This window comes from Polistes fuscatus, unplaced genomic scaffold, assembly GCF_010416935.1.
Source record: "Polistes fuscatus isolate 324 unplaced genomic scaffold, CU_Pfus_HIC Scaffold9, whole genome shotgun sequence".
NCBI lineage: Eukaryota > Metazoa > Arthropoda > Insecta > Hymenoptera > Vespidae > Polistes > Polistes fuscatus.
This window is the reverse complement of record NW_025113173.1, coordinates 7,931,790-7,958,577: the sequence shown is the minus strand read 5'-3', so window position 1 is coordinate 7,958,577 and position 26,788 is coordinate 7,931,790. Positions and strand designations below refer to the sequence as shown.

At 32.9% G+C, this 26,788-nt stretch overlaps 2 protein-coding genes across 2 annotated transcripts; both read left to right on the top strand.

Moving 5' to 3' along the window:
• Positions 1-6,125: 6,125 nt before the first annotated feature.
• LOC122525751 lies at positions 6,126-13,961 on the top strand. Its single transcript, XM_043648678.1, has 4 exons — positions 6,126-6,243; positions 10,387-10,471; positions 12,788-12,904; positions 13,796-13,961. The coding sequence occupies exons 1-4, from the start codon at positions 6,126-6,128 to the stop codon at positions 13,959-13,961; spliced, it is 486 nt and encodes a 161-aa protein (XP_043504613.1).
• Positions 13,962-19,053: 5,092 nt separating this feature from the next.
• LOC122525750 lies at positions 19,054-25,636 on the top strand. Its single transcript, XM_043648677.1, has 4 exons — positions 19,054-19,197; positions 24,931-25,136; positions 25,282-25,389; positions 25,492-25,636. The coding sequence occupies exons 1-4, from the start codon at positions 19,054-19,056 to the stop codon at positions 25,634-25,636; spliced, it is 603 nt and encodes a 200-aa protein (XP_043504612.1).
• Positions 25,637-26,788: the final 1,152 nt, after the last annotated feature.

Sequence of the window (26,788 nt, the reverse complement as noted above, 5' to 3'; positions counted from 1 at the left end):
ATCTTTCAACCCTTTACTTTTTTTCTCGATCTAATAGTTTTTATTTAATATACATTTCAATCGATTTTAAACGAAAATTAACAAATGCGATATATTTTATTTCGGTTTTTACAATGAAATTAAAGCTTTAGTTTAGTTAGACAAATCATTGAATTCCGGAATATCGAATTTTCTAGAAGTTAATTTGCGTTAGATTTGTAATCTCATTGTCGGAGTGCACGATAAGCGACACCTATCGTGAAAAAGTTCTGAACGCGGGTGCTCAAGAAAGCACGGTTCGTTCGTCCACGTTATTACTCGCTCGGGTGCTGTTGTTTATAACTTTTAAAACGTTCCCCGAGATTTAGGAGAACTCTACCCTCTTAAGGAGGGGAGATTCGTTCACTTTAGTTCGCGTCGTTCAGTGAATGTTTGCGAGCGTCAGAATGGAAATCAAGTATTTAACGCGAGATTCAATTGTTGGTATATCAAAGTTTTGATTAGAAACTGGAATAAATAGTTTAAGATGGGTGAGTGGTTGGGTTTTCAACACATATGTCATTGTCTTTCATTTTATATGAATTCATGCGAACGCGCGAAAGAAAAACATAATCGGATAGATAGCAAATTCAATCTATTATGCGTATACGTGTATTGTAATAATAATTAATATAATAATAATAATGTATGTAACAACAACGTATACATTTTTATCATCGTTTTCTCTTTGTTTTGGCAAATTACGTTATGAAAAATATTTGATCGATTTGTTGTTCGTCTCGTTTCCTCGGCAAATTCTCTTTTTCGTTTTGACACCGAAAGTGTCTTCTCTTATCCTTTCTCCGTTCATCAATATGCGCACTTTTACGATCCTTCTGCAACGTCACTCGAAAATCGAGGGAACAAGTGGGCGAGCAAGTGGGCGGGCAAGTGGGCGAGCAAAGGCACCCAGCCACCTTTTCAAACTTCTCCTATTTTCTGCTCTTCGTATTCCTTTTCTTCCTTACACTTTTTCCGACATTCATTTGCCTAAAAGTACGATCGAAAATCATCCCTCCTCTCTTTCTATATATATATTGACATATCTCTCTCTCTCTCTCTCTTTCTCTCTCTCTTTCACACTCACTTAAAACGAGGAATGTCAGAATTCTAGGGTATTAAAGAATCTCTGGCGTTTCTACCGCTCGTTCGACCAATCCTTTTCTTCGAATTTCTTTTTGTTTTCTTTGCGATTTTATCTTCATGGAATTCGCGAATCTTTCTTTCTACATTTTTTCCCGACTTGTTTTATTCGCCAATGGGAGATTAAAAAATATGGAAAGAAAATTTCATTAATTTGATTTATTGTACTTATTATTGAAAGTTTTTTCTTTTAAATTTATCCATATTATTAATGAATGATAAAAGTATATATAAATAGATAGATAAACAGATAAATATGGAAAAATACGGAAAAATGTAGAAAAATATATATATGAATACTTGGATATCCTACAGATAGATAGATAGATGGATAGATAGATAGATGGATGGATGGGGAGAGATTTTCCGCTTATTTCTACTTTTGTATTCCCTTTTTCCTACCCCCTTCTTCTCTTCCTCCTTCTCCTCTTATAGTCATCATCAATAAATCGATATCACCGGCAAACCGAATTGAACGCGTTACTCTATTTCTCTAAATGTATTCGATTTTCGATAAATTTCGATCGATATTGCACGGATTATGAGACAATTTATCGAACGTATGAACTTTCATTAAGACATTTACAAATAAAATTCCATTGTTAATGCATAAATGTAACGCACCATTATATGCTTATTTTCTTAAAGAAGTGTATTTACCTATGAAAAAGGTTTCAGACTAATAGTCTGGCAGAGAAAGAGATTCTTTTAAAAAGGGATAATTAGTTTTCTTGATGATAAAGATGGATGGTTAAAATAAAGTTCGTTTAAGCAGGATATCGCGTTAGCTCCCGGTATTCATAGGTCAGATAAATGAAAATGAATCTTTATCTTTTAATTGAAGGAAAAGAAATGCAAGAAGAGTCTGAGGTTCGTTGTTTTTACCAATTGGAACGTTTCATCCGAATCGAGAGATTTCTTTCTCTTCTTTTCTTCTTTTTTCACTCTCTCTCTCTTTCTCTTCCTCTTTCCGAATCTCTCGAAAAAGTTTGAAATTTCTTTCTTTATTATTTGATTAATATAGTAATATAAAAATTCGCGATATATATAGGCAAATTGTTAAAATATAAAATTAATAGCATAAATTTGTCAAAGTATAGGAAATAAAAACGAATAACTACGAGTATTGTTGTAGAAAAAAAAAACAAAGCTCGAAGACAAATTCAATTTTGATTTCATACTTTAACTACTTGCCTTATCGATAATTCATATTTTATCTAGCTATTTCAAAACATTTAGTTTAAATCTATAATAAGGATTTTTTTCTTTAAATAAATGTTTTTCTTTAAAACATCTAATTATTTCGCGTAAGACATAGGTTTTTCATGAATTAACTGGATTATACATTTTAACGATAACATATATATATATATATGTACATGTAGCAAGACGTAAAACTACTAGGTAAGAATTTGCACTAGTGGACGATAGAAACTGGTTGCAAAACGATAATGGTAGTGTATTATAGTACTTTAAAAAGCGTAGCCCATTATCGTGCGGTAGAGCCAAGTACGTGGCGTGCTTAAAAGCTCGAGAAAAGAAGGAAAGAAAGAAAGAGAGATGAGAAAACGTGCAGCGTGTTAACGCGAGGATAAAAGTCTAACTCTCATGATCGTTCCGTTAATTATTTAAAAAAGAAAAGAAGGAGTGAGCAGGCAAAAACAAAAAAACGAGAAAAAAGAAATGTGACGAATCGTCGAAGGAGTCACGGTTAAACGTCTGATAAAATATGAGTATGAATATTCATTGAAAATCATTCTCTATCGGTACTCGCGTGTATTCTCTCTCTCTCTCTCTCTCTATCTCTCTCTCGCTCTCTCTATTCATGGTTAAGCATCTTTTAAAAGGATTCATCGAATTGAAAATTTTCGTGATAACGCATAGAGAATCTCCATTAACATAACTTTATTCGTACTTATTTTCGATTTATTATACATACAAATTCTTATCGTTCATCTTTACGGAGAAAATCTGATTTTTGATTTATCCTTTTGTAAAAAAATCTAATACTATAATCGAATGACAAAAAGAATGGTAAAATTCATTCGCGTTTGAAGGGAAGACAAAATTATACTTTTTCTTCTTTCTTAAAAACACTTTCTTTTTTCTCTCTCTTTCTTTCTTTCTTTCTTTAGAGATATAAGTAAATAAGTACCTACTTACTTATACTTTTGCCCCTTATTTTCTTTTCATAGCACCTTATACTCCCGTAGCATAGTTATCGGGAGCTTTAACGAGAAAAAAAGAAGCACCCTAAGTCTTCTGCCGATCGAATAAATAAGAACTCGTGCAAAGAAGCAAAGGTAATCGTAGATTTAAAGAATGCTATAAACGTCTAAGGAACAAGAGAAACGAGAGAAGAAAGTCGAACTGAGTGAGTAAAAAGGGGGCAAGGGCAAGGGGAAGGGGACAGAGGTAGAGGTGATGATGGCAATGGTGGGTACTGGAGGTTGGGAGGTGATCGGTTTTCCTTCTTACCAAGCACTTAGAATGTCTCTTCTGCCTTTTCCAGAGATTTTCGATCGAAGGAATGAGAGAGATGAAGAAAAGATTGGTTGGTGGGAAGGGGGAGGAAGGGATTAGGTTTACGCGTATTATATCATATAGGTGATTCCGAACAACATGGAATTATCGAGGAGTGGGGATAAGTTTGTATATTGGATTCGTGGATGTATTGGTTTAAACCTTTCCCTATTACCTTTCCGAACCCACCTTCCTCTTCTTCGGGTTCCTTCTCTTCCTCCTATATCTTCCGAACGATAGCGATAGCGTTGTAAATCCAATAATTGCCCCGTCCCAGCCGGTCGTTTAAGCAGCTTTAATTAATTCCGTTTTCGTCCGAGAGAGATTAACGACCGAAGTTGAATTAAAATCTCATCGAGATCACGGATTAGGTACAACCACCATCTTTCAGTTAAACTTATCATACACAATTGCTTGTCTATCAATTTTGTTTTTCTCGTACCTTCTTTTTGTTCTTTTTCTTTTTCTTTTTTTTCTTTTTAAATTTGATTCGACCTGTAACGAATTTATAAAAAAAAAAAAATTCTTTTTAATTATTCGCATGTACACCTAGAAACGAGAAAATAACAACAATGTTATTAATTTCGTTTCAATTAACGAGCGAAAACTCGTATAATGAGAATGTTTCTTTCTTTTATTTAATAAAAAGAGAAAAAAAAAAACAAGAAGAAAGAAGAAAATGCAAAATGTGTCACTAACTAACGCGGCTAGGTTGACTCTCGAAAGTAACAAGTTATCTTGGAATTTTAAATGCGACTCGGTGTGTTTTTCCTATGCGTGTGTGTGTATGTATGTGTGTGTGTGTGTTGGTTTATTGTACCGTTTTTTTTGTGTTCAAAAAAAGGTCACCGTAGTTGGGATACTTTTATCAAAGGTCTGCTGGAAAATAGGAATAAGAAAATATCTCGAATTTATTCTACTTGATAATTTAAACAACGACAATATCGTTACAACAATACTATTACTTTTGTTTTAAATGCAATTTCGGTAATTCAATGTTTAAAAAAGAAATAAAACTTGTTTAGTTTTTTATAAGAGAAGTATAATACTTTTTCCACTGATTTCACGTAAAAATGGGGTAGGTGGAGGGGGGAGGGAAAAAGCAATAATCAAGGTTCCATTCTTAGGACAAATTTGAAGTTTCTTTCTTGTTCGATATGAAGTTATTGTCTTGGTGCTTTCTTTCCCATAGTCGTAAATAAGCTCGAAAGAAGTTTTTTATTCTTTACTTAACAATTTTGAGCTCGTTCGTTTATACGCGTACATTGTAAGAGTAGTATGCAGTTATGTATGTGTGTATGTAAGTACTTCGAGAGCTATTGTTACATGTAATACCGAGGAACGTGCTGTTAGAAAAGTTCCTTTTTCTCGTTCTAAGAGATTTCCAAGAGAACGACAATCGGACATCTTTACGGTCTATCTCGATACTCGTATCTCGAAAGAAAACTTGCAAAACTTCAACTTTGTCCGTTTCTCTTTGTCGTTCGGTTCTAATATACTTTATTTTTTTGTCAATTTTTAAGCTCGTAGCATATATGTACTTTCTTTTTTTTTATTCAAGATTCGTTGAAACAAATTATAATATAGCTACAAAAAATAGAAACAAGTATCATATTTTAAAGTCAATGAAACATTTGAATTATTAACCCTTTGAAGACCAAATACTCTTAGCCGAAGTGCTTTTTTACGGACGGAATACTTTATTGCTAGCGTGAGATTAATTTTATTAACGGCATCATATATTTGATTTTAAAAACCATGTTCATCTTTTACGATCAATAACATCCAAAATTCACGATCACGTCTGACACGAGATGTAATAATCAAAAAAGTAAATAAAATATCAAACCAGTTGGAAATAGTTTACTTTAACATTTAACAAAGATACGGAGAAGCAAACGCGCGCGCGTTTCAACCCGTTTCAACATTTGTTTTACTTCAAACATTAGTATTATTTGAAGGGGAAAAGAAAATAACCACTGGTAGACGTAAATTTCAACGGAATGTTCATTTCTTCTTCTTGTTTAGAGAGAGAGGAAGGAAGTGCTTTACAGTTTATGAGATCATTTAAACGGAATGCAAATATTGGTTAGTTCCTTGTGACTTATCGAGAAATATCCGCACCAATGATTATCGCGTATTCGTGAAATCGTAAAAAATTCGACCAATGCAATAAGAGGCCGTACACGGTTCATTGACCAGTGGACCAATATGTCGGCTCAGTTCCAATTACTCGTTCTGAGAGGTAGCAACGGAGAGGTGGTGGTTGAGGGCTGGCTGAGGGAAAAGGAGGTGAAGGAAAAAGGGAAAGAAGTCACGATTGCTTCCGATATTCTCCGACCGAACGAACCAACGACTATGGCAATGATAGTCGTCGAGATTATAACGCATCGTGGAAAACAGTTTTAGTGCTGGCACCAGCCATCGTTATCGTTTCCTCGATGCAACTTACATCATTTTTACCAACGACCATTCTCATACACTACGGACTTTTCTTATTCTCGTTTTCTTCGAGGACCAAAGCCATTCTTCTCTATCCCTCCGGTTCCGTTTTCCAGGTAAATATTGTCATATTAATTTATAGACAATTCATTCATTAGACTTATAGATTATTTTATAATACTTTGTTAATTAGTTCAATTGTTTATTGAATATATTGGATTGGCAACTAAGTGATTATGGATTTTGTCGATAGACAAATCACATTTAATTCAGTTTTTTGATAGCAAAGATCAGACATTTTATAAACGTGGAATTATGACACTGCCTGAACGATGGCAAAAGATCATTGAAAAGAACGAACAGTACCTAATTGAATAAAGTTATATTTTTCAGCACAAATTTGGAATTTTTCTTCTTATTTAATATCCACCATCACTTAGTTGCTAACTTAATATTTAGATATGATTTATATTAGATCATTATATAGGGTGTCCCATTTAACACTTTTCACCATTTTTTAGATACTTTTTAAGTACTACGATTATCTGACAAAAAAATACTTTAAACAAAAGTTGATCTGTTTTTGATTGACTATTAATTTGTCACGGGAGCAAATCGCAGTTTAATATTAACTTGTAGAAAATGTATACTAACAGTGAAAAGGTTGGTATGTTGCTAATACTTTGCGAATGTAAAAGGAATACACGTGAAGCAGCAAAATCTGTATGCTGCAAAGTACCCAGAGAGACACCTGTATAAAGCGAACTGTATAAAGCGAAAAAATTTCGCAAAAAGGCCTGAAACAGACAGCACTGTGGTATTGTTTGTGTTTTGTTTAAGTAACAATAAATTACACACATAAGTAAGTTGTTTGTTTTTAAAAGCACTTATGCCCTTTGTTCTCTGGCGACAAGTAAAATAATTTTTTGTTGAAATTTTCATTTCTTTGCTTTCTAGATCATCCAAAGGTCATAGTATACTATATCGTTGAATTCGTATTTATATGGGCTATAATACTGTAAAGACAAAAATACTAAGTGTCATTTAAAAAAATAAAGATAGACTTAAAAAACATTACAAAAAAAATTTTTTTTTAATTTTTCTTTTATTGCAATGTATAATCAATTAAAAACAGATCAACTTTCATTTAAAGTATTTTTTTGTCAGGTTATCGCAAGTACTTAAAAAATCGTGACTAGAGTTATGTGGGACACCCTGTATATAGAATGTATGAAATGTTCTATTATTTCTATTAGTTTTGACTTCGAAATCAGACAATTCTTATTTGATTATTTAATGCATAAGAGTTGTGGCTGATGTGTATAATATAAAAAAATATTTCCAAATAACAAATGGAAAAAAACAAAAAAATAAAATCTAAATGAAATCTATCAAATCAGATATTATTAAATAGAAATGAAAAAAAAATGAAAAGAAAAGAAAAGAAAAAGGCCTGGTAACCCAATTTCCACGTTCCTGCATGAATTACTAAGGGTAAAGAACTTTAAAATAGATAGAAAGAGAACCCATCCTCTTTCTGTGGGTTAGGGGTGTCGAATACGAAGAATCGTAAGAGTGGTTGCCTCAAGTAAAGGGATAAAAGGGACCATTGTATTATCGGTCGGAAGATAAATCGTGCAATAGGAAAAATTGTTCCCTGGTGTATCGCGCTTTTCCGAGGGACTTTTTGCAATAATAAACGAGAATCTTTCGAGTAAAAAAGAAAGTTTTTTACCTAATTAATTAATAGACTTAATTTGTACGAATCTGTTGCGATATTTTTTTTTCTTACCGTTGAAATTCGTTCGAAGAGCAAATCAAATCAAACCAAACCAAACCAAACTAAACTAAATGAAACTAAATCAAACGAAACGAGAAGCGAGGACTAATTCGAGAAGACGTGTCCGTGTTTTCATGGGAAACGTAATTGATGCTAGATATACGGACATAATAGTAAAGTGATAAAGATACTGGTCAATGAAAAAAAAGAAAAAAAGAAACGAGACGATAGTAGGTACCTGTAAGAACGACAACGTTTTTCAAGAACTTTCTCGAACGAGGAAACTTCGAAAGTATAAACTGAGATTCGGTGCTCAGCGAATCACGGAAAAGTATCATTCTCCTTTTCCCCCGTCCCACCTCCTCGACCCCCTTTCTCACTATCTCATCTTCCTCATTTTCTTTTTCTTTTTCTTTTTTTTTTTTATTTTGTATTCTTCTCTTTTCTACCCCTATTCCTTCTTCCTTTTCATCTCTGTTCCTCCTGTCACCATAATTAAGAACGATATCGACTGAATAAAACGGAGCGTTTTTAAGGAAATGGTTTCCTTCCTTCTTTTTCCTTTTTTCTTCTTCTCTCTCTCTCTCTCTCTCTCTCTTCTGTTCCTTTTTTTTCCTTTTTTTTTTTCCTTTTTTTACCCGTTTCTTTACAAATGCCTCCGTGGAGTTTTTAATTAGTAAAGACTTTACTCTCTCGCAGGGGAGTTGCACGAATGATTACACCGACCTCTTTACACGGGCTTCGGATCGTTTGTTCTACGTTGCTAAAGGTGAGAGAGAAAGAGAGAAAGAGATAGAAATATGACGATGCCGAAGGGTCAACCACCCCTTCGTTTTACCGCAAGTAGAGAATAAAATAACCTGCCAGGCTTAACAAGATGATTTTTCTCATCATTTTCAATTGAGAAAGACGCGCGTACTCGTTAAAACCCTACCACACGTATTTTCATTATTTCGCGAAACTTTCTTTGATTTCTTCTCAACGATCAATCAACTTCCTTCAAGAGTTTACATCGTACACGAGTAACAACGTGTCATTAGAAAACACATTCTTATATTTTTTAATTATTATTATTACGTAGAAAATATACAGGGTGTCCCAGTTCTTTTTTTCTGCCAAACATTATCTCTGTTTATCACTCTTTTTTTTTTTTTCCAATCTTATAACGAGGTGTGCGTTTTGATATCCAATGAAAATAAACGTATTTCTTTTTTCGAGATACATCAGAATTTTGTTTCGAATAATTTCGACTGATCGAACCGAACGCGAAACCTTCGTTTGCCTGTACTTTTCTTGTATTGCGTTTATTACGAAGTACATTTTTCGAGGGAATGAGAGAAATGTAAAACCAGAAAGAGGTGAGAATAAGAGAGAAAGAGATAGATTGAATTGAATTAAAGCAAAGCGCATTCTCTTGTAGTTGGTGGATATGAAGCACATTAAATCCCGTTCACACGATTACTCGATTTCTGAGTCACTGGAGGATAAAAGACAAAGACAAAGAGAAAGACAAAAAGAGAGGGAGAGAGAGAAGCCCAGGGAATTTGAAAAGAACGATTTTAGTTTCGGAAGTCGAACTTTACCATTTCTACTACTTCGATCTCTCTTCTATTTCCTTTTCTTTCATTTTACTTATCTCTTTAATTTTTCAACGAATATTGCAAATTCTCGAAAAAGTTTCAACTTTTTCGTTGAAACATTTTTATATATTTCTCGGGTAGATTTATAAATTATTATTTAACATTTTTATTATCGGATAAGAGTAAGGAAAACGTAAGATTGAGAAATGAAGAAAGGAAATAAAAAAAAAAGAAAAAGAAAAAGAAGAAAAAGAAAGCTTCCAAATGAATATACGAGTAATTGATGCTCGAACGTTAAAAGAACAATTTATTTTTTATATTTTTCCATCTCGTTCGTTTTGCTTTTTTTTTTCCAAAATACGAAATACGAAAGGAGAGCAAGAAAAAGATCTTTTTTCGCACAGACGCTCGCAAATATTCGCGAGACAGTTATTGCGAATTGTGTCTTGGGTTCTCTACGAAAAGTCTTAAATTCAATTTTCTAAGTTAAAGATTGTTCAGTGAAAAATTGACGTTTCAATTTTCAAGTTTTCATCGAATTTTGCGAAAAGTAAAGTTAGAGGAGAAAGACAGGGAGTCACTTTTGAAGTTTGATTTTTATTCGTTCGAATATATGCATATCCGACAAGTCTATACACGCATATATTTTTTATATACTTATAAATAAACATAACAATTGTTAACATTTTAACAATACACGATTACGAAAGTTGTCTCTCGGTGTATAAAAGTAATAATTTTTTATTGAAATAATATTTATTATTTGGTTATTTTTTTCTTTTTTTTTTTTGTAGATCACGTTAGGTGCATCGATACCTGTGAGATCGAATAAAAGAGGAAGCGTCGTATTTTCTTCAGGATTTCAATACAACTATTATTTACCATCCAACGTGTCAGATTTTGAACCAACGATCGTCCTTTCAAGACACATTAGAGATCTCGATCTTCGAGATACCTACACGAGGATTGAACATTTTTTAGAAGAGTAAGTTCAAATTGATACCATACGTTTTATTCGTACATTTTATTAAAAAAAAAATGACAATTTAATCTTTCTTTCCGAAACTTTGTTCCTTTTTTTCTTCTTTTTCTTCCATTTAACGTAGGATTAGCGATAGATCAATTGGTATAAACAAAATTCAAAGCACAGTGACGAAAAAGAGGGACAGGGAAAGGTGGATTTGGATTTCGGAAGCGGAAGAACAAACGCAGCGCTAATTACCGTTCGAAATTGTCCGATGAATCAGTAAACATAGCTAAAGTGAACGAATAAATTTCTAATTAACTTAACTTTGGCATCGACCATGTTACCACATCAACGTTTATTGAGATTCTATTTTTGATTGATTGACTATTTCAGCGTATCAAATGAAAATAGATATCCAGATTTTCCGAATAACGCTTTAGTTCGTTTTTGTTGGTTGATAAATTAATAAATCAATCGAATCATTATTTAGATAATGATGTAAAGAAAAATGTAAAGTAAATCTTAAATATATATATATATATTTGAAGCTTAAGTTTAGTACAGAAAGGAAAGCAGACAAGATGGTTCGGTTCGGTTTGCTTTCGATGTTCCGACGAAGCTAGTTTTGCTAGCAAGTATCGGCTCTTGGAAGGATCAAAGGAGTCAGAGAAGCAAGGTAAGGAGGAGAGAATTCTAAAGGTAAATTAATTGGGACATAAGGCAATTAGGTTAGCAGGAAGAGGAGATTCAAGTATGGCGTCTAGGATATACAGGTAACAACGGCCATCATAGACGACAACGACAACGACAACGACGTAGACGTTTCTCTTCCATGATAAAGCTTTGAGAGTTAAGGAAGTGTCAGAAATGTTTGGTATCCTATCGTCATAGTACACTCGTAGCAAAACGATTTATCGAATTATTTTTCATCCTGATTTTGCAGAACCATCGTCGAGAAGGATCAAAATAATAATATTATAATAATCTAATTCTGCGACTTTTTGAAGTTATACTTCTTTTGGCGCGTTTGGGAAAATGTGATGGGAGTGATTTTTTTCCGATCGACACCACGAAGTTTGTCGGTATTTACGATGCGCGGCAAAGCAAGTGATTTCAAATTTACAACATGAAGTTGTCTTCTTCTTCCTCTTTTTTTTTTCTCAAGCGGGTCACCCATCCAAGTACTAATCGTACTCAACGCTGCTTTACTTAAATATGATCGAGCGGGAACTAGTGCTATCACAGCGCCATGGTCGTTGACGCATAAAGTAATTCGATATATCTCTCTTATATTTAGAGTTATCTCTTTATATTTAGGACTGATATCTATATTTTGATATTTTCTTTTTCTTTTTTTTATTCTTTCTTATATATATATAATAATAATTATTATTTTTTTAAGTTATTTTTTTAAGTTATTTTTGAGGTTATTGAGGTTATTGAGGTTATATTCGTTTTGGTACACCAAAGAAGTATAACTTCTTACGTGCATACATAAGTACACACACTAGTTTTTTTGGATAAAAATTATAGGCAAGATGAGAAAAAAAATGTGTTAGGTATTTAATACAGAGAGTGGTATAATTTATAGCATAACTCGACGATGATATCGCGTAAAATTTAATCGAGATGGAGTGAGTTGAGATAAAAAGAAAAAATATTTTTAAAAAAATTGTATTTTCTTCGAAAGAAATATGTTCGCGAAAGACACCAAGGGGTAAGGTTACTACGTTCAGCAGTTTACAGTTTGTTAACGAAGGAGAATCAAGCTCGGTCAACGACAACGTCGTGGCCGGGGTAAAATATTAGCTAGGATAAAGCTTACCGGGAGAGTGCCTCTTCGTTGGAATAATTCGTCGAGCTCGTTTAATCCGCGTCAACGAGAAGTTCCACCACCGTTTTCAAACTTATATATATTCCAACGTTTATTTATAATTCTTTAGTTCTCCTAAAGGGGAACTTTCAAACAAAGCAAAAAATATTTTAATGTTCTTTTCTTTATCTTTCTCATTCGACTATTATTATTATTATTATAATTATCATTATGATTATTATTATTATTATGTAATGAAATATTAAATGTCCAACAACTTTGATTATTTGCTGTTCGAAATCTGACATTTCATATTTAATGGTCTGATAATAATAATAATATCATTATTATTTATTAAGTAATAATTAAGTAATATATTATTATTACGTAATTAAGTATTAAACATTCGATTACTTCGATTATTTACAGTTCAAAGTCTGACATTTCATACTTAATGGATTAATATTATTATTATTATTATTATTAACGTAGATAAATATTATCAATGCGAATGTTCGCAGATACGGTTGGGGAAATGGAAGAGAATGCCTTTTAAGGAGTATTTGCGAACTCGCTGAAGTTCCGCTTCTCAGGAAGGATGATGATATAATCGTGGAAACGATACATTTCTTATTAACGTAAGTCTCATTATTTTGATCTTCTCTTTTTCTAATATCTTATCGATTCAAAAGAAAGAACGATAAATGAAAGGAAAGTATCGATGCATTCTCGTGCTTTCCTAGCCGATAAAAAAGAAAAAAAAAACAGGAGAAAAAGCCTTAATTAATTTGTCGCGAAAAACTCACGACTTTTCTATCGTTTTTTATTTCATTTTCAGATACCAATGACGAACTCTTTCTTCTTCTTCTTGTTCTTTCTTTTAATTTTTTGTCCCCTTCCATTTCTATTCTTATCTTTTCTCTTTCCATTCCTTTTATTATCTTTTTCTTCTTCCTCTTGGCTTCTCGTGATATCGAAACGACATTCTTGTTTCATTCTCATCACGTTTCACAGTCGTTTCAGTACTCTCCTCTTTCACGGTTATTTTTCGAAATATCTTACACCAATCGGAAAGAAGCTCATTCCTTTCTTCTTTTTATATCTCACACACGAACTCTAGAACGATAATATCGCGAGGATGTATCAAATTAATTTATTTTCCTAAGAGACCGGGAGCCCCATTTTGTTACTAACATTTTTATTATTACTCGTCTCTTATTTTTCCCGTTTTCGTTGTTTATTTTTTTTTAAGAATTCTATTTTCTTTCGCCAATTTCTTTTTTTATTAAATTTAAATATTAATATTATGGTTAAAAATTTTCATCGATAAATAAACGATGAAAAAATATAAAGAAAATTGAGAAGACTTTTGTGACACGAAATTTTAGAATCAAAACATTGGAACGCAAGGCATTGGAAACATTTGACCGTCGGTGATAAATTTGTAATGTTAATTAAGAGAAGAGAAGAGAAGTGGTTGGTTTCAGCAAGGAATGGGGAAACGGTCGAATTTCGATTTTTGTCGGCAGACCGTCGGAAGACTTGGCAACCTCGATTAATTCCACTCATCGGAACGTCGAGGAGTTGTACAGGGATGCTGAAAGATTGGGGAAATCTGGCGTTGACTGCACGTTAACGTATCCCGATTGCATCGAATCACCTCTGAAATCATTCACCGAGATCTTATTTCCTTAGGGAAACGAGGAAAAGGGTTTGGGGGAATGGAAGGTCGCGAAACAGCACGTGCTTTCTTCTAGCCGTCTGTTCAAGATCGATCTCGAGTCTCGATTAGTCCACTCTTCAAAACACACTCATGTACGTAACCAACAGAAATAGCTATATCAACGAACCCCTACCATTCACCTGGATAAATTCGAAATTGCTCTTATACCTCTCGCGTTATTCCAAAACGATTAATCTATAGTCTAATTATTTCATATTTTTTTTTTTTACTTTTTTCTTCTCTTTAGTTAGTGCTTAATTAATTTTATTGCAATAGTACGATTCAGAAAAGTTCATAGTTTTAAAAAAATATAGAATTTTATTAAAAATAAAATTGTAATAATAATAATAATAATAATAATAAGTATATATTATGAAATCAATATGCGGATAAACCGGGAGGTTTATTTTTAGTGCTTTTGCGAAGCCTAATGCGAACAGTGCCAGAAAATAAGTTCCTCTTTATCTCTCTCTCTCTCTCTTTCCCCGGATTACTTTTTATGCATTGCACAATGATCGTTTTATCGCGAAGTAAACTTGGCATGGACCGACTCGAAATCTTAATGATCGCAATTGCGGTATTCCGCTGCAACCAGGGCAACCTTTCGTGCCAGAATGCTTTTATCGTCGTGAGTAAGAAATTTCCTAAGGTTCCAATGTTTCCTTGGCTTAACCGATCACCTGTTCACTTTATTTTCTCCTTTTTATTTTTTCATTAATATACGGAAAACGAAGTAGCAATTTTGATGGAATGAATTATCAAAGCATCGTATATTCATTTCTACATTTAATATAATAAAAAAATGAAAAGAGAACAACGATTTTATAAGATAGAAAGAAAGAGAGAAAAATGATCTTATAATCGGACGATATTCCTCGATTCTTTCGTGTTTTTATCGTAAGAAAAAGAAAGAAATATATATAAAGAGAAAGAAGAAGAAGAAGAATAAGAAGAAGAGGAAAACAACAAGATGTTCTAGCATGAAAAGCGAAGGCGAGAGAAATGGGGAAAGTCCTAAGTAAATTTCCCTGTCGGGACTTGCCTTAAGATACCCGAGAAAAGCGATATACGATGTGCTATTCTCTTTCTTTCTATTCTTCTTTTTATTTTTATTTTTCTCTTCTTCTTCTTCTTCTTCTTCCTCTTCTCCTTTTCCTTCTCCTTTTACTTTCTCTTATTTCATTTCATTTTCTTCCTCTTACTTCAATCCGTTCTTATTTTTCCTCAACATCTTCTCTTCTTTTACTAGTTTATCTCGATTCGTAAATACACTGATTTTCTTTTTCTCTTTTTATTTGACCCCCTCCCCTCCTCTCTGTTTCTTCCTTTCTTGCTTTCTTTCTCTCTTTTTCACTCTCTCAATTATTTTTTTTTCCGGCATTGAAAGTTAGATACCTCGAAATCCATTCGGTTGAGATAAAAGAAAGCAAAGCTTAAAGTATCTCGGAAGCTATTTATTTTTTTCTTTTTTTTATTCCTTTCTCTCTCTCTTACTTTTCTTTCTTATTGATGATTAAGTTTCGACGATCACGCACGATCGCATGTGTTGGTTTTGATAAAAGAGAGTAGTCAATAAGAGTAACGTACAACTTGACGTATGAATTAATTTCACATTGTTTTAATATTTATATTGAGAAAAAAAAATATTAAAAATATATATATGATAATATAATTTTCATTTCTCATTAATTTATATTTATTTTTGTTTAACAGTCATAAAACTTGAATCGTTGTATCTACAAGGGTTATTATATCGTTCACGTGAAAAAAGGGTAAAGTTTGAAAGTACGGAGAAATTTTCTAAAGGTTTAGTAAAGGTATAAATACCTATTATCTATGCGCTTGATCATCTCTCAGCCATGAAACTAAACGATAATCTTCCTCTATCTCTCTCTCTCTCTCTGTCTTTCTTTCTTTTGATATAATAACTAGCATCGAATTTTCTATTAAATAATAAAAGCTACGTGTAAACTTTCGCTTGAAGAGAATGAAAAGAGGTTATTGAACTATCTTGAGACTAACGAACGATCCAACCCCTTCATCTTCTTCTAACATTTCTCCTCTTCCTTTTCTTCTTTCGTTCGTTCATCGTCGTAGGCTTTTTTGAGAACGTATATTGAAAATTTAAAAGTTGTGCGTTACTTTTATCCCGTTCGAAAAGATCGTTGGAAAATTTCGATCGTGATCAGAATTGATTTCACCAATCAGAAATTGTTTGAAAAATTCATGTTTAGTATGGTTTCTGAAGTTATACTTTTTTTGGCTCGTTGGGGAAAATGTAATGGGGAGTGATTTTGTTCCGAGTGTCTGGAAAAACGACACCATGAAGTTTGTCGGTATTTACGACGCGCGGCAAAGCGATTTCAAGTATACGGCATGAAGTTGTCTTCTCTTCTTCTTCCCCTTTTTTTCTCAAGCGGGTCACCCATCCAAATACTAATCGTACTCAGCGCTACTTTACTTAAATGATCGAAGCCGGAAGTAGTTCTATCACCGCGCCATGACCGTTGACGCATAAAATATTTCGATATATCTCCCTTATATTTAGTGTGGACCGATTGAAAATATGTTTCCTTTCTTTTTTTTGTTAAGTAAATAAATAATAATAATTAGTTGCTTATGTTCTCATACTTCCAGTCCAATATTTTTTTGAAGTTATTTTTGAGGTTATATTCGTTTCGGTACGCCAAAGAAGTATAACTTCTTACGTGCGTACATAAGTACACACACCAGTTTTTTTTGAAGTTATTTTTGAGGTTATTGAGGTTATATTCGTTTTGGTACGGTAAAGAAGTATAACTTCTTACGTGCGTACATAAGTACACACACCAGTTTTTTGGTAGAGAGAAACATCGACAGAATGTTACAATCGTTCTCAATATCGAGAACGATATTGGCTGGACATGGATACATTAATATTGGCATTTTTTGTTAGTAATAGCTAAGTTGAATCTTGAAAGATCAGTATAGCAGCGGTAAGATTTTGGTAACAGACGTTAGGGAAGCACCCAAGCGCGTCTTGAAACTCTGCAGAACGTAGAGACCACAATTTATCGCAGGTGTCGAGTCGCTGACCGAGCGATTCCGGTTTTCCCCCCATAGCTGCTGCTGCTGCTGCTGCTGTTCGCTTCTACGTTCACTTCTAATGGAAAACGAAGTCTGTCTCGTGTATCTAAGAAAAGATACTTTACTTTGGTCTTACCGACGTTCGACCGATCTTCGTTTATCAGCTTTCTACCTTGAAACCTACTATTACTGTAATTACTATACCGATCCATGGGATTTATCTCTGTCAGATTTTTTATTTTCAGAAATTATCCAATTTTCTAAGATGATTACATGAATATATTCTAATTATAGGTATGCTAATTAAATAAATATATATTTTCCTTTTTTCGAACAATTTTTCCAACGAAAATGAAAAGAAACACAAGAATATTGATGAAAATGATGAGAAAAAGATTGGAGTTATTTATCGTCGTCCTATTTGAAAATCGTTTCAACCCTCTCCCAGCCCCTCTTTCTCGAGAGGATACACCGTAAGTCGAAAAGCACGAAAGGTTGCGCGATACTTATGGGAGTGGGTAAAGAGGTAGGGGACTATAAAAGCCCCTATAAATTGTAACCTTGATAAAGGTGTTCACCTATATTTAAAGATCCCGTGAGTTGGGTTGCCTTCAAAGATACTACAGACAACACACACACACACTCCTGTACGCGACTTTTTGTTCTAGTTTTTCTATTTTTATCTTTTTTTCTCTCTTTTTCTCTTCTTTCCGAAGTAAAATAAGAAAAGCATCGTTTTCCGCGTGATTTTCATAAAACGTTCACCTGGTATCCCCCTCCAAACGTTCCCCGTCCCCGCCCCTTCTTCCTTCCAACCCCCTGCTATCCCTGTTCTAACCATCCAAGTCTCCTAAACTTTCACCGTTTCGTTCGAGAGAAAGAAAACTTTCAACGAGCGTGGCGAATCCTTCTCTTCACTCGAAAACTCTTTCTCCTCGATCGGAATATCTCCGATGTCTTTTCTTTTCTTCTTCTTCTTCTTCTTCTTCCTTTTTCTTTTTTTTTCTTCCTCTCTCTGATTCTCTTTCACTCGTTAAAGGAATTTTTGAAGAGTAGACAAACTTTATTTATTCATCCAGTAGTTTTTATGCTATGCTCAGTTTCTGGCTCGAATATTGTTTTTTATAATACATATTTATTTTTTTCTTTTTAAGTGATTTCATTCTACACTTATTACGTATTTTTAAATATTTATATTTAATAATTATTTCCAATCTCTTATATTTTTTTATTATTATATATTTTTTTTATTATTATTATATATTATGTATTATATTTTTTTATAGATTTTGTTAAGTCGCGTTGAATATCCTTGTGTTACGCACAAACGAAATTTTGATCGATCAATGGACACAATCGGAGTCAACGATAATTATTCAATTTTATTTTTTTTTTAACAAACCATTAATTTTCTAATACAAATATTAAGAACAATTGAATAGGGTGTCGATTTAAGTAAATATTTGATTATTCCGTTAGATGGTCAAATCATTTTAATCCCCCCCCCCCCCTCGGTAGTGTATATATTTACAAAAAAAATATTTATTTGCTTGAACATCGATCTGACGTTTATCGAAATGACGATACACACACCCTCGTTCCACGGATTCACAATTTCATTTTATCGCACAGGTTCGTCTAGGTTTTTATTACAGTTTCGCACGTGAAATAACTTGACGCGTTTCCATGAAACATTTGCCGTATCGTCGAACATAAACGGATATTATATATACATATACATCATTTATAATATAGAGAAGTATATCGTCGAATGTTGTTATCATTGTTATTATTATTATTATTATTTTTATTACTATTATTATTATTAGTATTATTATTATTATTATTATTTTGGTTTAACGTTGCGAAATGGTCCTGCATATATGGGTCGTGACTAACGAATGATATCGTTTTTTTCCTCTCTCCCTTTTTCTTCTTTCCCTACTTTTTGTTTCGTTTTTTGATTTTATGTATGAACTTTGTGTTTAGTGAGCCGAGATGACCGGTGTTCGTTTCTTCCTCTTCTTCCTTTTGGCCAGTCTCTTCGAATTATCTCGAAGCCGAATCGATAGAAACCTCAGAGAAAAGAGAAACCTTTTATATTCGCCCCCACTTCTTTATCCTTTTGGTGGTACGATTAAGGTACGTTTTTTCTTTTTATCTTTTTTCTTTCTTTTTTCTCTTTTTGTTTTTTATATTTATTAATTATTTTTGTTACGATCAAATATATTCGATTAAACGTTTGAAAATTCGTATTAATTCGATAAAGGATGAAAATAAGAGAAGACAGGGAATCACGATGATATTTTTTTTTTCTATTTCTCTTTCCTTCTCCTTTGACTCTCTTCGTTTTTGTCTTTTCGAGAGCAACCTCTTCTTACGGCAAAGGTAAATTAGAAAAAGAGAACAAGCCGCTGAAGAGAAGAGAGCAGATATGAAATTTCATTTTCCTCGTAGTTTTCCATATAAATATAACTCGATATTACGTCGTATAATCGAGTAAACTCCGTTAAGTTCTTCGTTTAAAGTAAAGCACGGGTTGGTTCTATTTTCCTACGAATCCGGTTATACGATTCTTCATTCATTTCTAGTTAATTTTTGTCTTCACTTTTAATTTGCTCAATTGACGAGCGAAAAAATACAAATCTAATCGTATCGATGATTGATTACTTTAACGTTCACTTTTTTAATAACAAAAAACCAAAAAATCATCGAACAATTTTTCAAATTTTTTAAACCATTTCAATATATTTTAAAACGTCAGAAAATAACAAAAATATTATTTTTGTCTTCTTTTTCTTTTTATCAGGACTTTGTCTTGTTATAATAGCTTTTTTTTTTTATTGCTATTTCTGGGAGCGCTTTTATATTTTCATTTTTTTTATATTTTTTTTTTTTTCTTATAATTTTCATTGAAAATATTCTTCAACGTTAAGATTAATAAAATTATAAGCTATTACCTATCCTGAATGTCCTCCTATTACGCTTTCTATTATCGTATTAGTGAGAAACATCGTGAAAATTAATGGCTGTGAAAATACAACGTTGATTCTCAAACTCCCTCGCGAGATTCTATCTCTCTCTCTCTTTCTCTCTCTTTATATATATTATATATATGCATTTCTGCTTTCTATCTCACTCTCCCTTTCACGTCTATTTCAATTCGTTATGATGAAAGGGCTCTTTTAGCAGTTCAAGGATCGCTCGTTTGAAAAACGCACTTTCGTTCGTTCGTTCGTTCGTTCGTTCGTTTCGTTTATGGATTAGCACAGGATTTATTTCTACTTTTCCTTTCCCTGTTTTCTTCCTTCCTTTCTTTTTCCTATTGTTTTATTTTATTTTATTCTTTTTTTGTTTATTTTATTCCCTTTTTTTTATAGCAAAGAGATTAAAGAAGGAAGCACGAAAATGATATATCGGGTTTCCTAGTGCGTAGACTTTTCGTTTGATACGAGAAGATAAGGGACAAGGAAAAAGAGAGAGGAAGGGAAAGAGAGAGAGAGAGCGAGAGAGAGTGAGAAAGATCCGTCATGAAATTTCCGCTTGATAGACCGTTTTCGTGTTACATAAAATATGATCGATGCTTTTCGTCCAATGTTTTGTTTCTCTCTCCCTCTCTCTCTCTCTCTCTCTCTCTCTCTCTCTCTCACTGACTCTCTATTTCAATGTTTCCCTCTTATTTCACTCGTGCAATAGTAGCTTTATATTTAAAATAAGCTCCAAATGGTACTTCAATGTTTCATTGGGTAAACACCCGATCAATCATTTTGCTAATATTCCAAGAGACTTGAATATAATGTACCTCGATAATAATAGGAAAGATGTATGAAACGTTGCTTGGTGTACGTTTTTAAAACGAATAGATAAATTATACGAACGATTGCGATTTAAATAAAAAATAATCAAATGTATAACGGCCTCTACGTGCACCTATACACGTGTATGCGTACACGTATATAGGTTTGTTTATGTGTTAATGGTTGGGAGAGTGTTTGTATGATAATGAAAATGTATTTTGTGATCTATACATGCCTTGTTAATTCTCTTTTTTTTGTTTTCTCTTTTTTATCAGTTTATTATTAGATTGTTCGTAAAATAATTTCGTTTTTTTTCGTAGTAATTATCGAAATTAAACGAAATTACTTTTCGAACAATTTCAAATATAATTCTATAAATAATTCACAATTTTTGATTCGAATTCGTAATGTAAGTGGAACAAGATTCAGTTTAATGGAATATTTGATAAATTTTCTTTCTATATTAATTCCAAACGAACGGATAGAAATAACACGTTTCTCGTCCGTTCGTTCCGGGCTGTTACCTTAACGATAAACCTAAATACAAAGTAGGACGAGTGCTACTTTGAACGAGTTTCTTTCGCAAAAGAGAGAGAGAGAGAGAGAGGGAGAGAAAGAGAGAGAGAGTCTCGTTGAACAAGGGTTAAACTAGCTTGATCAGGTGTGATAATATTTCCGACACAAAGCGTGTTACGTATGTGTACATGTGTGTGTAACTAATTCTATCGATCTTTAGTTTTAACCGTGTAAACTTTGCACGTGGAAACAATTTATGTTAAATTATCACGAGGGTAGATAATATATCGTGTACAAATTCCATGTAACATCCACAAAACTACTTAACTTTGGATCAACGCTCATCTCTCTCTCTCTCTCTCTTTCTCTTTTTCTTTTCCTCTTTCTCTCTTTCGTTGTTTGTATCCGTGCTGATCGCGTGCAAAGCTCACCAAGTTCTACATAGTACCGTCTAACGCTTTTCATTTTCCGTTTCGTATTTCAGCGAGTTAAGCGAATTGCTCGAAAACAGTGAAACTATTTAGAAAAGATGAAGTAATCTATCGTAAAATACAATGAATACACACATTTGTATAAGTTTTTATTGTATTAGGATTTTTTGTATCATTGTATTATCAAATATCAAAGTATTCGGAAAATATTAACAAAGTAAAATTTGTTATCAAAGTAAATAACGAATAATTAGAAATCTATCAAAAGGTATAATAAATGGTAAATAAGTTAAAAGGAATATCTGATGAATAATATTAAATATTAACGAAGATAAAAATTTGTCTAATAACTTGTCTTTCTTGTCAAATAAAATATTATCCAAAGTTGATTCATTTTATCGCAAAAAGGAAGTTTCAAATGAACGTTCCATCGAATTACGAATGATCTCTTTGAACGAGATTATAAATACATTGCTGATTCAACTTGTAGGATATTTTATTTCATTTATATAAATAAAAATTGTCAAAGAAAAATGTTAGAATATTCGGAAAAGAAATTTTGAAGAGAGGATAAATATCAATGGAAATAAATAATCGAAAGATTTTCGACCGATCTCATTAACCTCGTTTCGTTGTGTAAGGAAGATCCTTTTGAAAATAAGAAGGTAAAAGAAGAAAAAGAGAGAAAAATTTAGGAAATAGTCGAAGCGAAGTCAAACTTTTCTAAAAGAGAAAGAAAGAAAGAAAGAAAGAAAGAAAAAAAAGAAAAGAAAAGATGGAAAAGTCGAAGTTGTGCGCGTCGGCCGTTTACATTAGTTCGGGCTGCCTGATTGCTGCTTCCGGAAGTACGGTAAGAGAGCAAACACGATGTATATTCGGGTCAATGCGCGCGTGGCATGGAACGACAACGAGTGGAGTTTGCCAAGGTATAATAAAAAAAAGAAAAAAAAAAAAAAGAAATTGACATCGATTGTGTTTGCCTCGTAATTCGGTCGTGCGAGGAGTTAGCGCGCACGAGCACCAATCCCTCCCCGCCGCCCCGTCGTACTTACAGAGTATTACAAATATTTGAAAGTTTATCCCTCAATAATCCTGGCTAAACAGGGAGGAGACAAAAATAAGCGTAAATTCGGCCCGAGTATTTGTTTATATGCATATAACGTTAGTTTTGTGTAGAAGTAAAAGCCCTTTTCCCTCTACACCGTATTTAACGTTTATATCTTTCGACAATTTTGCTTTGGAACTTTTATATCGAACGTTTAATATTTTTCCCCGTTGCAAAGGTAGGTCTTTGAAGGGAAAATATTTGTACATACTTATGTTAGTTTGAAATGTCGATGATTTGTTTTTTTTAAATATTATTCGAACGAAATATAATAATTATTATTTATGAGAGCTGTTATAAAAAGTTATGAAATTAAAATTTGAATAACGAGAGATAGGATATTGGTAAATGAGAAAATGATCAAAATTTGAACAATGACCTTTGGTCAATTTTGGAAGGTGCGAGCATTGGTGTAAAAGCGAGTTTCCAAAGGTTTGTCTTACGATTCCTTGGAGAATACCACGCCTTCTACTGTAACCTCCATCTACTTTTGTACCTCCTACGCTTTAGGAAAATTTAAATTCCGCACGGGTGCAAGTCTGTAGTCGAACGTAGCGAAAACGGTGCACGCTTAGCGATTTTCGCGAGGATATCTCCCGGAAGGCTTGAAAAGTGGGGAAATAGAAAGAGAAAGCTCCGAGAGAATGGTAAAAGGTATTATTGTATATAGTTCACTTCGAGCTGATTCGGAAAATCGATAGAGAGTGCTTTTACGTAATACCGATGAATAAAATCTTCGTAAAATCGTCGATACTAACGAATATACTTATCTACCTTAATCAATTCATTATTATAATAAAAGCTTCATAAACTTCAAACATAAATAATCCATTGTAAAAGGTATTTACATACTCATTTTTTTTCTTTTCTGCTATATTATAATTCCTCGTTAAAAATAATTGAAATGTTTTAATACTTCTTATTTTAGATGATCAACTCGGTATATTCAATATTATGCAATTTAACTAAAGAAAATGAAAACAAGGTAAGAGCTCGGAAAGAAAACGACAAAGAAAGAAAATGGAAAATATAGAAGGGGTTGAAAAAGAAGAAAAGAAAAAAAAAGAAAGAGGGAGGGAGATTGAAAAGAAAAACAGAAGGAGGAAGCTTGGGGGTGGCTCGGCCGGTTGATACAGACGTGAAAGAAGGAAAAAGTTTCGAAACAACGTAATATCTTGGGAATCACGGGAACGAAATAGGAAGACGGGGGAGGAGTAGGTGGTTAAGCGATATTCTAAAAGTTCAAATACCAAAACCACGCCAGTGTCAAGAATGGTGAAATTTTTCACAGAATGGAAAAAAAAAGATAACCATTGGAGACGGCGTCATTTCACTTCTCTTTTCTCATTTATCAAAAAAAAGAAATTAGAATAAAAATAGAAAAGGATAGTAAGAAAAAAATAATTAGGCATCTCGTTTTTTAAAAAAAAGAGAGAGAGAGAGAGAGAAGAAAAAGTAACGTTACCAAAAAAAAGAATTTGATATTTCTTATCTATCCAATGTTTTTTTTTTGTTTCTCTATATTTATAACTCTCGTACTAAGAGAAAACTATATTACCACTCATATATGTTGAATTGATTTGATCAGTCTCTAGGAGAATACGAATGTTTTACGAGCGAATGTACTCTCTAAGATGAATCCCAGACTTGTTTCTTATGTTAGATACAATCCCAAGCTGTTATTGGTCAACTCACATCTTTATCGCGGTACGTTACTCAGACCTTATGAAAATCTCTACTTTCTTTTTTCTTTATTTTTACTTTATTTTTCTTTTATGTTTCTTTATTTTTCTTCGAAAAAAAAAATCTACCGTTTAATCATAAGAATTGTTCGATCGGAATAAGCTTCAATCATTGAAATAATAAATGATAATTAATTTTTTCTAGCGGGATATTTTATTAGAAATACGAACATCGTAAGGATAAACATTTCGAGAAATATATTTTCTTTTCTCTCCTTCCTCTTTTTTTCAACTATTTTTTACTACTTCTACTACTTTATAAATGGTTGTGTTTCGCAATGTAGCTCGTGGTAGGATTCGCAGTACCGATCGAACTAGCTGGAAGGATTTTGGTTTACGGCCAAAACTTTCAATTCCAATATGCTCTGCCGCAAAACGCTACGTTCTTCAGTAATTTATCACAAAATCGCGTCTTTTCACGACGACGTAGAGATCTCGATAGGTACGGAAGGGTACTTCTCTTTAATACGTTGGAACAATATTTTCAAAGGTACAGTACACATTACCGATAATTACGACAATAGACTGAGCCAATAAAAAAATATATTACCTATATGATTTATTTCACATAATAAATAAAATGAAATTTGTAAATAATAAGAAATTTTTGTAACGAATTTTTTTCATTCTTTCAGAAACGGATTAAACGGACGAGAATGTATAAAAAAGAGCATTTGCGAGGCTGTTGCAGATCCTTTAATAAACGAAGGCCTTATCGGAGAACTTTTACATCTTTTATTAACGTATTGTCTCATTGAATACTTTGCAACTAAATATCGAACAATAGTTCATCGTTTATTATAAAACTTGAACGTTTGTTATAATCGATTTATTTCACACCGCAGACCGGAACACGCCGAGGATCCATCTTTTCCTGAAGATTTCCTCTTAGCAGCCAAAGTTGCTCAAAAATACGAGGATTGCTCAAGGATCTTTTCTTCTTGCCCGGCTGGTCAAGGATTTTTGGATCGAATTACTCGCCCTTTTTGATTATCTTAACTGAGATAAGATTTTATTTAGAATTTAGTTTATTCTTTCGCAAAGAAAAAAGAACAAAAAGTAAGTTATTCCTATTAAAATGTTGAAAAAAGTATAGAAGATTTTCTAGCTTACTAAGTATTAAATGCGTGATCGATATGAAGAACGATGTTCATTTGTTTGCTAACTAGGGGATGGTCAGGTTGACCCCTCTCCGATTTTTTTCAAATTTTCCACACTTGTAACAGTTCATGAGAATATTTATTGTACCTTTTAAACATGGCGTAAATCATTAAATATCACATAAATTCTTGTTCTTTTAGCTGTAGTAGTGTATTAGTCTATGATTAGCGGCACTGTGTGTGTCTCTGATGTCGCTGATATCTATATCTTATCTCGACAAGGAAAAGTATGTTTTCCTTTTTATTTCTAATTTCTTCTTTTCATTATTGTGAAGTAAGCACAATCCAAGATCATATAAAATAAAATCGAATAAAATTTAAATAGAAATAGATACTTGCAATGCATTCAAATGGGATGAAGTTCAGTGGCATCATGGTGATGCATCTCGCGTTAATCTAATAACGCGTTATTAACGAAAATAAGAAACTATAGATGAGTTTCTTATCGCTAAACCGAAATTTGATTACACAACGAACAACACTGACTCTAATTCGCGTATGGTTTTAATTTATTATGCACCCGATCACTGACTCTATCACTGCTTCCAAAGACTGCTTTGCACGCAGTCAATGCAAGTACAAAAATCTTCATTGATGCACTGACTCAAATACGCGAGCAGTCTGTGCGACTGTTTAAAGATAAAAATACAACTTTACTCGAACAAACTCTAATGCAATTACTGCTTTGGTCGCAGTTAATTTAATGTACAAAATTTCAACAATAATTCGGGAACGCGACCGAATTGAAATTAACGAACGAACGTGTTTCTAATTCGTAATTTTAATTATATTTAAACGATACCAACACTCCCATATATTGCTTCGTGCACGATTGCAATCTGAAACAGAAATAAAAAACAATACTATTAATATCATTGCTATTACTGAAAACCATTAAAATGTTTGTGGAATTGTTGAATACAAAAATATACTCACTTCGAATCTTCATCGATGAATGCACGATGGGTCTCCTACCCTTTGG

Coding starts and splice junctions, on each gene's coding strand:
- LOC122525751 (XM_043648678.1), top strand. CDS start 6,126: ATGCAACTTACATCATTTTTACCAACGACCATTCTCATACACTACGGA. Junction 6,244..10,386: donor CTCCGGTTCCGTTTTCCAGG/TAAATATTGTCA, acceptor ACGTGTCAGATT/TTGAACCAACGATCGTCCTT. Junction 10,472..12,787: donor ATTGAACATTTTTTAGAAGA/GTAAGTTCAAAT, acceptor GAATGTTCGCAG/ATACGGTTGGGGAAATGGAA.
- LOC122525750 (XM_043648677.1), top strand. CDS start 19,054: ATGACCGGTGTTCGTTTCTTCCTCTTCTTCCTTTTGGCCAGTCTCTTC. Junction 25,137..25,281: donor TTGGAACAATATTTTCAAAG/GTACAGTACACA, acceptor TCATTCTTTCAG/AAACGGATTAAACGGACGAG. Junction 25,390..25,491: donor CTTTTACATCTTTTATTAAC/GTATTGTCTCAT, acceptor TTCACACCGCAG/ACCGGAACACGCCGAGGATC.